Source organism: Mustelus asterias, chromosome 9 (assembly GCF_964213995.1).
Source record: "Mustelus asterias chromosome 9, sMusAst1.hap1.1, whole genome shotgun sequence".
NCBI lineage: Eukaryota > Metazoa > Chordata > Chondrichthyes > Carcharhiniformes > Triakidae > Mustelus > Mustelus asterias.
The window spans coordinates 45,551,851-45,565,176 of record NC_135809.1 but is presented as its reverse complement, the minus strand read 5'-3'; the positions used below and the strand labels follow the sequence as shown (position 1 = coordinate 45,565,176).

At 46.0% G+C, this 13,326-nt stretch overlaps 1 protein-coding gene across 1 annotated transcript in view; it reads left to right on the top strand.

Moving 5' to 3' along the window:
• Window positions 1-1,201: 1,201 nt before the first annotated feature.
• The window catches only part of LOC144498661 (rho GTPase-activating protein 8-like), a 92,381-nt gene continuing 80,256 nt past the window's right edge, over window positions 1,202-13,326 (top strand). The window contains exon 1 of the mRNA XM_078220114.1: window positions 1,202-1,450. Within this exon, the coding sequence (XP_078076240.1) occupies window positions 1,394-1,450 (57 nt within the window). The 5' untranslated portion in view covers window positions 1,202-1,393. The remainder of the gene's footprint in view (window positions 1,451-13,326) is intronic.

Here is a 13,326-nt window from a genome sequence, read left to right as displayed (position 1 = left end):
CGTTGTCTACCTGATACGCTGCAGGAAAGGATGTTCCCAAGGCATGGTACATTGGCGAGACCATGCAGACGCTGTGACAACAGATGAATGGACACCGCTCAACAATCACTAGGCAGGAGTGTTCTCTTCCTGTCGGGGAACACTTCAGCAGTCACGGGCATTCAGCCTCTGATCTTCGGGTAAGCGTTCTCCAAGGCGGCCTTCACGACACATGACAACGCAGAATCACCAAGCAAAAACTGATAGCCAAGTTCTGCACACATGGGGACGGCCTCAACCAGGATCTTGGGTTCATGTCACACTATCTATAGCCCCCTGACTTGCCTGGGCTTGCAAAATCTCACTAACTGTCCTGGCTTGAGACAATTCACACCTCTTTAACCTGTGCTTAACCCTCTCTCCACTCACATTGTCTGTACCTGTAAAGACTTAATTACCTGTAAAGACTCGCATTCCAACCATTATCTTGTAAATTGAGTCTGTGTCTATGTATGCCCTGTTTGTGAACACAACTCTTCACTCACCTGAAGAAGGAGCAACACTCCAAAAGCTTGTGCTACCAAATAAACCTGTTGGACTTTAACCTGGTGTTGTGAGACTTTACTGTAGAACACAGGGCAAGGACTGTGTGTGGAACACAGGGCAGGGACTACATGAATGTCATCCAGGCTCAAAACGTTGGCTCTATTCTGCCTCCACAGATGCTGTCAGACCTGCTGAGATTTTCCAGCATTTTCTGTTTTTGTTTCAGATTCCAGCATCCGCAATATTTATCTTTTAATTTAATACAATAACAAAACTTATTTCAAATGTCGACAAGTTTATCAAATATCTTTCATGAAGACTACATACAGCTTAATACTTCAAATTCAAATAATACATATTACTCCTTTATTCCTGACTTAGTTTTTAAACTGGTAGTTTACTTCAAAATTTGTTTTTAATACTTCCAACTTTTTGGCAGCACGGTAATCCAGAAATGTTCACTCTGAGGGGTGCAAAGTGCTTGTTAGAAATCAGAAAGGCAATTCCTGTCACCAAGTTATTTTCCCTCTCACATCTCACTGTGGAGGAAGTATTTAAGGGCATTTTGAATCGGCCAAAAATAAATCTCACTCGTTCCCTTTAAATTAAAAAAAAACTGGAGGAACTTGTGGGGCAGGTACGTCAGGAATACCGGCCAGGCACTTACCTCATTGCTGAGAGCCAAGTTACAAACTCCCTCACAGAGAGTGGAGTTTGAGGCTGCACCAGGCTGTGTTTGTTCTCCTGCTGTCTCCTTGCCAACCGGGCCAGCTCTGGGACTCGGCGCTGCTTTCCCGCGATTACTGGATTCACCTCCAACTTTTCCCAACTCCTGGAGTTCGCTTTCGCTGAAAGGGAAACGACACGCATGCGTTCTCCGGAAGACTCCTCACTGGGAAGTCACCTGGACACAGAGTCGGTGCAGGTAAAAGGCACAGATTTTATCATCAAAAGCCCAGACTGTGTGTGAAACGCAGGGGGCAGGGACTGTGTGTGAAACTCAGGGACAGGGACTGTGTGTGAAACGCAGGGGGCAGGGACTGTGTGTGAAACGCAGGGGCAGGGACTGTGTGTGAAACTCAGGGACAGGGACTGTGTGTGAAACGCAGGGGGCAGGGACTGTGTGTGAAACTCAGGGACAGGGACTGTGTGTGAAACTCAGGGACAGGGACTGTGTGTGAAACGCAGGGGGCAGGGACTGTGTGTGAAACTCAGGGACAGGGACTGTGTGTGAAACGCAGGGGGCAGGGACTGTGTGTGAAACTCAGGGACAGGGACTGTGTGTGAAACTCAGGGACAGGGACTGTGTGTGAAACGCAGGGGGCAGGGACTGTGTGTGAAACTCAGGGGGCAGGGACTGTGTGTGAAACGCAGGGGGCAGGGACTGTGTGTGAAACTCAGGGACAGGGACTGTGTGTGAAACGCAGGGACAGGGACTGTGTGTGAAACGCAGGGACAGGGACTGTGTGTGAAACGCAGGGACAGGGACTGTGTGTGAAACTCAGGGGGCAGGGACTGTGTGTGAAACGCAGGGACAGGGACTGTGTGTGAAACGCAGGGGGCAGGGACTGTGTGTGAAACGCAGGGGGCAGGGACTGTGTGTGAAACGCAGGGGCAGGGACAGGGACTGTGTGTGAAACGCAGGGGCAGGGACTGTGTGTGAAACGCAGGGGGCAGGGACTGTGTGTGAAACGCAGGGGGCAGGGACTGTGTGTGAAACGCAGGGGCAGGGACTGTGTGTGAAACGCAGGGGGCAGGGACTGTGTGTGAAACTCAGGGACAGGGACTGTGTGTGAAACTCAGGGGGCAGGGACTGTGTGTGAAACGCAGGGGCAGGGACAGGGACTGTGTGTGAAACGCAGGGGCAGGGACTGTGTGTGAAACTCAGGGGGCAGGGACTGTGTGTGAAACTCAGGGGGCAGGGACTGTGTGTGAAACGCAGGGGGCAGGGACTGTGTGTGAAACGCAGGGGGCAGGGACTGTGTGTGAAACGCAGGGGGCAGGGACTGTGTGTGAAACGCAGGGGGCAGGGACTGTGTGTGAAACGCAGGGGCAGGGACAGGGACTGTGTGTGAAACGCAGGGGCAGGGACTGTGTGTGAAACGCAGGGGGCAGGGACTGTGTGTGAAACGCAGGGGGCAGGGACTGTGTGTGAAACGCAGGGGGCAGGGACTGTGTGTGAAACGCAGGGGGCAGGGACTGTGTGTGACACGCAGGGGCAGGGACTGTGTGTGAAACGCAGGGGGCAGGGACTGTGTGTGAAACGCAGGGGGCAGGGACTGTGTGTGAAACTCAGGGGGCAGGGACTGTGTGTGAAACGCAGGGGCAGGGACTGTGTGTGAAACGCAGGGGGCAGGGACTGTGTGTGAAACTCAGGGGGCAGGGACTGTGTGTGAAACGCAGGGGGCAGGGACTGTGTGTGAAACGCAGGGGGCAGGGACTGTGTGTGAAACGCAGGGGGCAGGGACTGTGTGTGAAACTCAGGGGGCAGGGACTGTGTGTGAAACGCAGGGGGCAGGGACTGTGTGTGAAACGCAGGGGCAGGGACTGTGTGTGAAACGCAGGGGGCAGGGACTGTGTGTGAAACGCAGGGGCAGGGACTGTGTGTGAAACGCAGGGGGCAGGGACTGTGTGTGAAACGCAGGGGCAGGGACTGTGTGAGAAACGCAGGGGCAGGGACTGTGTGTGAAACGCAGTTTGCGGTTCTGCTTTCTTGCATCTTTGTAGAAACCTGATGTCTGTGTCGATATGTTCGATCTTCTTGGAGATCCTCTCCACTTGGAGCCAGCAGAAACGCAGGGGCAGGGACTGTGTGTGATACGCGGGGGCAGGGACTGTGTGTGATACGCAGGGGCAGGGACTGTGTGTGAAACTCAGGGGGCAGGGACTGTGTGTGATACGCGGGGGCAGGGACTGTGTGTGATACGCGGGGGCAGGGACTGTGTGTGATACGCGGGGGCAGGGACTGTGTGTGATACGCGGGGGCAGGGACTGTGTGTGATACGCGGGGGCAGGGACTGTGTGTGATACGCGGGGGCAGGGACTGTGTGTGATACGCGGGGGCAGGGACTGTGTGATACGCGGGGGCAGGGACTGTGTGTGATACGCGGGGGCAGGGACTGTGTGTGATACGCGGGGGCAGGGACTGTGTGTGATACGCGGGGGCAGGGACTGTGTGTGATACGCGGGGGCAGGGACTGTGTGTGATACGCGGGGGCAGGGACTGTGTGTGATACGCGGGGGCAGGGACTGTGTGTGATACGCGGGGGCAGGGACTGTGCGTGATACGCGGGGGCAGGGACTGTGCGTGATACGCGGGGGCAGGGACTGTGTGTGATACGCGGGGGCAGGGACTGTGTGTGATACGCGGGGGCAGGGACTGTGTGTGATACGCGGGGGCAGGGACTGTGTGTGATACGCGGGGGCAGGGACTGTGTGTGATACGCGGGGGCAGGGACTGTGTGTGATACGCGGGGGCAGGGACTGTGTGTGATACGCGGGGGCAGGGACTGTGTGTGATACGCGGGGGCAGGGACTGTGTGTGATACGCAGCGGCAGGGATTTTCAAGTTTGCTGATGACACCACCGTAGTGGATCAGATCTCAAACAATGACAAGACAGAGTGCAGGAATGAGATAGAGAATCTGGTGAACTGGTGCAGCAACAATAATCTTTTCCTCAATGTCAACAAAACAAATGAGGTTGTCATCGATTTCAGGAAGCATAGAGGAGAACATGCCCCTATCTACATCACGGGGACGAAATATAAAGAATCGAAAGCTTTAGGTTTTTAGGTATCCAAATCACCAACAACCTGTCCTGGTCTCCCCATGCTGACATTATAGTTAAGAAAGCCCACCAACGCCTCTACTTTTTCAGAAGACTAAGGAAATTTGGCACATCAGTCACGACTCTTGCCACCTTTTACAGATGCACCATAGAAAGCATTCTTTCACTGCTTGGTATGGCTCCTGCTCTGCCCAAGACTGCAAGAAACTACAAAAGGTCGTGAATGTCGCTCAATCCATCACACAAACCAGCCTCCCATCCATTGACTCTGTCTACACTTCCCGCTGCCTCGGCAAAGCAGCCAACATAATTAAGGACCCCACGCACCCCGGACATTCTCTTTTCCACCTTCTTCCGTCGGGAAAAAGATACAAAAGTCTGAGATCACGTACCAACCGACTCGAGAACAGCTTCTTCCCTACTGCTGTCATGGACCTACCTTGCATTAAGTTGATCTTTCTCTATACCCTAGCTATGACTGTAACTACATTCTGCGCTCTTGTTTCCTTCTCTATGAATGGTATGCTTTGTCTGTATAGCGTGCAAGAAATAATACTTTTCACTGTATGCTAATACAGATGACAATAAATTAAATCAAAGGGAAGGGCAGGGACTGGGGGTAAAAGGCAGGGCAGGGGGACAGAAACTGCAGGTAAAATGCAGGGCAGTGACTTTGGGTATAAGAGGGCAGAGGGACAGAGACTGCGGGTAAAACCCAGACAGGGACTGTGTAATTCACACGGCAGGAGCTGTTTAAAACAAGCACCACAGGGCTAGGTCTGTTTAAAATGGGGCTGCTTTGGGAGCACAGGGTTGGATCTGTTAGAAATCATCTTTATTTACAAAGCGGGGGGCAGGTTTCTCAGGCAACAACAAGAAGTTTTCTCAAGCTGACCCGAAGTTAAACTGACCTGGGCCTTAGTTTATAAATAGTTCACGCAGTGAGTGCTTTCTGACGGTATCCTTACAAGTAATTTTATCTTGTCCATGAATAGTATTTATATCACGACCACAGGGCATCCCCCAGTGCTTTACTGCTAATGAAGTATGCTTCAAGTGTTGGCACCATTATAATGTAATGAATTCTACAATGCTCTGTCTAATCCTCAGCTGCTCTCCCCGCCCAATGCCTTGAAGCACAATGTATTGGTAAAATCAGTTCTAGACTTCTAAACAAATGTTTAGTGATGGAATTATATTTTAATGGAAAACTCAGCGTTGTTATTTCTGATGCAGGGACTCATTTGTTGAGAACCGAAACAAATGTAATTAAAGAGGAAAGCAGAAACTAGTCAAAATAGCTCGACATGTGGAGGTCTCGACTTGTAATAAACCTGCCTATGATGCAGTAGTTAAGTACTGTGTTATTTTGTATAGGTTGGGAAGGTCCCAGTTCAAATTAATGTCTCTGATCTCAGCGAGTATGATGGGAGGTGTATCCCTGAGCTAGGGCGTGGCGGTCTGCTTCCCACTGGTGATGGCAGCCAAGTTACTGTAAGGTTCATCTATGTGGAGATTGGCTAAGAGGAGGATCAGATCCAGCTGCCATGATGGGGAATTCAACATGAGGCCTTGTATGGAAAGACTCAACTGTTTACCAGTTTAATGACACGTGTATGTGGAATTTCTAAAATGTACGATGACCAATACACACAATTCCCAACTATAACCTGCTTTGTCACTGGGTGTCTGTGTAATACTATTGGTCTACTTTTATACTTCCATGGGATTTGACATTGCAAGACCAGCATCTGGTGTCCGTCCCTAATTTCACAATGCTGGGGAGCTGGAGGCACATGTAGACCAGGTAAGGATAGCAGATTTTCTCGTGATCTGGATAAATATTTTGCAACAATCAGTAATTGTTATTGGCTGCTTTATATTCCAGGCTTTTATTAATTGAATTTAAATGAAATTCTGTGGTGGGATTTGAACCCATGGCATGAGCATTCACGTGAGCCTCTGGAATACTAGTCCAGTGACATTACCACTGTGCTACTATCTCCCCCAGAGGCTAAGTGATTTAGATTAGGCTATAAATAATGACTATTTCTCAGCAGCTCCTTTGCAAAAGAGCTTGGTGGTAAAGATCCATGTACAGAAATTAAGTTTGGTGTATTTTATAAACAATGATTGTGCAGCAAGTAAACAATAACTTGGAGAGGTAGAACTTGTATCTCACTAGTGAGCTGATCAGACAAGTCACGAATGATGGTCAATAGTAATGCAATCCACGCTATTGGTAGGAAGTATTTTAAACTATGAAAAGTCCTTCTGTCATTAACATTAGTTTTTATTAATCTGGTAAGAGTTTCCTTCCCTGCACCTTCACTTTCTCTTCCCCCCCACCCAGCCCAACCAATGTTCTCTCCATCTGAAACTCAGAGCCTGAACATCAGCTGGCGCTACACTGCGCGGCTAGCACGTTTACAGACATGGTCATTCCGCAGCTATAGAGTATGCAGGGAAAGAGGAAATGGATGACCAGGCAGTCAAGAAGGAATAGAGGCAGAAAATGCAAGAGTAAATCTCCAGCCAGTATTCAATTCTGAATACTGATGAAAGCGATGGCACTACAGCTGACTCAGTATTGGGGGAGGGTGCAAGGGTGGTGAAGGATGTCACTGAATGGCTGGCTGTCCGCCACCATGAGGGAGTGGGGGTGGCACTGGAACCAATGACATGGGTAGAAAGAGGGATATGATCCTGTAGTCAGAATTTAGATCTTTCAACGTAAACTTTCCCAAGGAAAATAATTTCCATTTATCAAGATTTGATATGGTGACATCATCTCCAGTAAAATGTTTTAAAAATAACAATGGTAAGGTAATGACATCATTACATCTGGTAAAATGACTAATGTCTGGTCGACGCTTGTCAAGCTCCAGCAAGTTCATAAACAAGTATCTAATTGTTTCGCAGCAAAAGGAACAAGGTGTTTTATTTATATTAGCTTAATACATAACACTGTGTAATATCTGCTACTGTCTGAATGTGTCCAGTGCTCGACATTAAAGCAGAGGTGTACTATTGCCACAGATCATAACTGTTGTAAGTGTCACTTCTGCACCTTTTTTGCAGTGATTCTGTGCAGCATCACTGTGCGTAAGAGGTTACCTGGAATCTGATATTTTGTGTACATCTCCCAACCCTCCCCTGCCAGCCCCATCACCTATTCCCAATTTTCTATTATATCGTGGGATATGTATGTCATCAACATTAATTGCACATTCCTAATTGCTCTGGAGAAGCTGATGGTGAGCCATATTCTTGAACCTCTGCGGTCTGTAGGGTGAAGGCCTTCCACAGTGCGGTTCGGGACTGAGTGCCAGGATTTTAACCCAGTAACACTGAAGGCACGGTGATATAGTTCCAAATCCAGATGGTGTGTGACTTGCAGGGGAACTTACAGGTGGCAGTGTCCCATGCACTTGCTGCTCTTTTGTCTGTCTAGGTGGTAGGGAACTGTCGAAGGAGACTTGGCAAGTTGATGCAGTGCATCTTGTGCACTGCAGCCACAGTACACCCTGGTGGAAGAAGTAAGATAGCAAATGAGGTGCCAATCAAGCCAGCTGTTTTGTCTTGGATGCTTCTGTGCGTTGTTGCATCTACACCCAACCAGGCAAGTGGAGAATATTCCATCACTCTTCTGACTTGAACCTTGTAGGTGGTGGACAAGCTTTGGGGAGGCAGGAGGTCAGTTACTCGCTGAAGAATTCCCAGCCTTTGACTTGCTCTTGTAGTCACGGTATTGAAATGGCTGATCCAGTTAAGTTGTTATTCAATTGCAATCACCAGCAGGTTGATTGATAGTGCGGTGTTCCACGGTAGTAATGCAAATGAATGTAAAGGAAGGTAGATATATTCTCTTATTTAATGCCTTATAACCAACACACTTCTGACATTGCCTCTTCAAAATTATACTCCATCTTTTCAACTTTTTGTCATCTGCCCTTGCCACTCCCTTTCTGACTTGATCCCATTTTATCTCTGGTCTGCATTCTTTTTGTTCAAGGGACTAACTATATAGGTGCAAGTTGTTCTGCTCCCTTACTGATGATGCCATCATTTATTGAAACTATTACATAACATTCTCCATTAACCATATGTGGAGCATTTTCCATTTGTGCTCAGGTTCTGTTTGACTAGATATAATTGTTGCATGGACTGTTCTTTCAATGTTACAAGCAGCTTTAAGTTGACAAAACGGGATTGCTACATGCTGTACAATTTGGGAAATGTGATCACAACCGTAAACATTCGGGGCAGGTTGGTCCTTGATGCAAGGATAAAATTTATTTTTAGTACTCTGCATGCCACTAGTTTAACCACTTGTTGCACGCTGCCCGAGTGCTTTGATAGCTGTCTTCAAAGACATTGTTGTAACCTCCAACCCTCTCCACCTATCAATGTCTGTTTCTTCTCTGGCCTTTGTTCTTTTTACCACCTTCCAACTTCTTGTTCAGATCTTCCATAAGTTTCTCTTTGAATTTCTTCATGTCAACCTCTGCCTATCTCACAGCACTGGAACAGCCCTAACTTGAAATGTTAACTCTGTTTCTCTCGCCACAGATGCTGCCAGACCTGGTGAGTTTATCCAGCATTTTCTGTATTTATTTCAGATTTCCAGTGTTTCACTCTTATTTTGCCAAAATTAAGAGTTGTGTACACAAACGCACAGAGTTTAAGAAATGAAACAAGTGGGTTTGAAGCATAAATTTAGCTTAGACAGTACGATATAATAGCCTTTACAGATCAATACTTTGCTACATACTGGACATGAGCTATATATTCCAGGCAACAGTATCTTTAGAAAGAACAGGAAATTTGTCAGTTTGGCAGTGTTTTTGTTTCCCCTCTTCGCCCTTCCAAATATTTCATCATATCCTATATTTATCCCACGACACCCTTTTTTCTGTTTCTCTACAAAACTTATCGAAGTAATTTTTTTGTCTGTTTTATTTCTGAATTATTGGCCTAATTATTTAGTCCAGAGCTTTTTGCTACATCAGAAAATAAGAACGTAAGAAATTGCAACAGGAGTAGGCCACTCAGCCCTTGGAGCATGCTCCACCATTCAATAAGATCATGGCTGAACTGATTGTAGCCTTAACTCCACTTTCCTGAATGTCTCTCCATATCTTCCGCTCCCCCCACCCTCCCAATAGCCCTCGCCTGCCTTTGTAGATCAAAAATCTCTCTAACTCAGCCTTGAATATATTCAATGGTCCAGCCTTCGCTCCTCTCTGGGGAAGAGAATTTTAAAGAAATTCCGCCTCATCTCCTTGTTAAATAGAAAATTCTTGATTTGTGCCCCCTAGTTCCAGATTCTTTCATGAGGGGTAACATCTTCTCAGCATCTAAACTGTCAACCCCCCTCAATCTTTTACCTTTAAATACGATCTTCTCTCATTCTTCTAAATTTCAATAATTATAGGCTCGATCTGCTCAACCTTCCAAATAGGTTAACCTCTGATCCCAAAGATCAGCCTAATAAGCCTTTTCTGAACTGCTGTAAATTCTAGGTATTATTTGAACTTAAATTCTAATTGTGTTCATTTGAGACTTTAACCATATAGGCAAAAGAAGACGATTTGGTGAAATAACAACTCAGAAAATGTTTACTAAATTGTAGATTAATACATGTCAAAAAAGAGCAGGACTTGAATATTTACTGCGGCTCTTGCTTTCCATTCAGCCTATGGTGAGGTTAGCCATTGCTCTCTCCCTGTAACCCCTGCTTTTCTGTGGACAGCAGGCTCGTCAGTATCAAACTTGCTGTGTAGCTTGCTCAGTGAAAACTGCTGCTTCTTAACTCTTTCCAAGCCACAACCCAGAGCGTGATCAATGTTATTACATCCTGATTGGCCTAAATGAGGCGAGACTATTTCCTGAAACAAAAACAGAAAATGCTGGAAAATCTCAGCAGGCCTGACAGTATCTGTGGAGAGAGAAGAGAGCCAACGTTTCGAGTCTGGATGATCCTTCAGCAGAGCGAGACTATTTCCTGATTGGCTTAAGGGGGAGAAATGTGATCAGTTTCTGATTAATCTCTTGAAGATGATGGTCATCTATTGATTTCGTTTCCCATTGTCCCCTGACTGGCCCTCTGAGGTGTCAATTATTTTTGGGACTATCCCTCTCATTAGAATTTGTTTCTTTGCTTCTTGCTAAGATTAAAGAATGTTTTATAATCTCTTCCTTGCCCATTTGTTCAGGATAGAGAAATATGCCGTCATGTCCCAAAGATTGACATCTTGAGCTCATTATCTCAGACTTTGTTTAATTGGTATAAAATCAGATCCCTATCCATGACCGTTCTTCGAGACTATTTTGCTGGGTGATGTTTTTCTTTGTGGCTATTTGGAATGAGTTACTTTACTTCTAAAACAAATGATAGAGTGGTAAAGTTGTTTTATAATCCTTTAACCTAATAAAGAAGATTATAAAGTGGGTAGTACTTAAGTTCTATGTTTAGAAGTCAGGTGAGAATGGTTTCAATGTCCGCTTTATTTGTGATAAGATTGCATTTGATGTCTGGAAAGGTGGATTCATCAATCCAGATGTCGAATTAATCTACGGATATCAGGATGTCCCATAAAACGTCATCGAAACAGGCGCGTTATCAATGTGTTTTTGCTCAGTGAACTGCTTTGCCGTAGTATGTTCTGGTTGTATCTATTTGGTAGCAAATGCCACTAGCTTTCGGAGCGCTGCCCCTTCGTCGGGTGGAGTGGAGAAATGCTCACAAACAGGGCATACAGAGACACAAACTCAATTTACAGAATAATGATTGGAATGCAGTCTTTACAGATAATCAAGTCTTAAAGGTACAAACAATGTGAGTGGAGAGAGCATTAAGCACAGGTTAAAGAGATGTGTATTGTCTCCAGACAGGACAGCCAGTGAGATTTTGCAAGTCCAGGCAAGCTGTGGGGGTTACCGATAGTGTGACATGAACCCAAGATCCCGGTTGAGGCCGTCCTCGTGTGTGCAGAACTTGGCTATCAGTTTCTGCTCAGCGACTCTGTGCTGTCATGTGTCGTGAAGGCCGCCTTGGAGAACGCTTGCACGAAGATCAGAGGCCGAATGTCCGTGACCTCTGAAGTGCTCCCCAACAGGAAGAGAACAGTCTTGCCTGGTGATTGTCGAGCGGTGTTCATTCACCCGTTGTCGTAGCGTCTGCATGGTTTCCCCAATGTACCATGCCTCGGGACAGCCTTTCCTGTAGCGTATCAGGTAGACAACATTGGCCGAGGTGCAAGAGTATGTACCGTGTACCTGGTGGATGGTGTTCTCACGTGAGATGATAGCATCTGTGTCGATGATCTGGCACATCTTGCAGAGGGAGCACTTCAGCAGTCACGGGCATTCAGCCTCTGATCTTCGCGTAAGCGTTCTCCAAGGCGGCCTTCACGACACGCGACAGCGCAGAGTCGCTGAGCAGAAACTGATAGCCAAGTTCCATGCACATGAGGACGGCCTCAACCGGGATCTTGGGTTCATGTCACACTATCTGTAACCCCCACAGCTTGTCTGGACTTGTAGAATCTCACTGGCTGTCCTGTCTGGAGACAATACACATCTCTTTAACCTGAGCTTAATGCTCTCTCCACTCACATTGTTTGTACCTTTTTAAGACTTGATTATCTGTAAAGACTGCATTCCAATCATTATTCTGTAAATTGAGTTTGTGTCTCTGTTTGTGAGCATTTCTCCACTCCACCTGACGAAGGGGCAGCGCTCCGAAAGCCAGTGGCATTTGCTACCAAATAAACCTGTTGGACTTTAACCTGGTGTTGTTAAACTTCTTACTGTGTTCACCCCAGTCCAATGCCGGCATCTCCACATCCTGGTTGTATCTGCCATTGCTTGGTAAAAGTCAAATAAAAGTTACAGAATCGTTTTACAAAACTTACAAAGTTATAGAAATTACACATAGTCTTATATGAAATACATATAAAATCAATGCTTGAAAGTGATTGGTGTGGTAAATATAACACAATTCGTTAACGTAACCGATATTTTAACTTAAAATTATAACATTATAAAAGCTAATTACACAACTTAATTCTAAATTTACAATATCAAAGGTAGTTGCATACTGTGAAAGAAAGTGCTTCCTTTTTTAAACGTCACAAGTTTAACTGCACTAATTTAACGTACAAGGCTAAATGTTTCAACACTTAATTTTCTTTGCATAATAGGTCTTTGAATTTAGAGGCTGATAATAATTGCTAGGGAGATGGAAGGTTCCACACCAGTACTGTTCAGCCTTGACATCTTGTGTTACTGGTTTAAGGGCCATACATTTTTTTTCTCTCTTGTCAAGTTTGAGTTGGATGTAAAGACCAAGTCATGTGGTGAACTAATGTCCCAGAATACAGCATAAAACCATTTGGGTTGGGTAAAAGATATAAAAGTCTGAGAACACATACCAACCAGCTCAAGGGCAGCTTTTTCCCTGTCATCAGACTTTTGATTGGACCTCCCATATATTAAGCTGATCTTTCTCTTCACCCTATCAGTAACTGTAACACTATATTCTGCACCCTATCCTTTCCTTCTCCCCTATGCTCTCAATGAACAGTATGTTTTGTCTCTATCGTGCGCAAGAAACAATACTTTTCACTGTATCCCAAAACGTGACAAATCAAAATCAAACATACTTTTATTACTTGAGTAATGCCCAAAACTAAACTACAAACATTGTAAATAATTATCAAAATTAAACATTCCTACAACGCTGCCAATGCAAGTATATTCCTCCTTGAGTAAAATGACCAGTAAGAGCACACACTACCCTGGGTGTGGTCTCACCAATGCCCCGTACAATTGTAGCAAGACTTCCCAACTTGTATTCTGCATCCCCTTTGCAATAAAGGCCAACATTCCATTTGCCACCTTAATTACTTGGTGTACTTTCGTGCTGAAATTTTGTGAATCATGTACAAGGACTCCCAGGTCCCTCTATACCACAGCATTCAGGACTCCCTCTCCACTTAAATAATT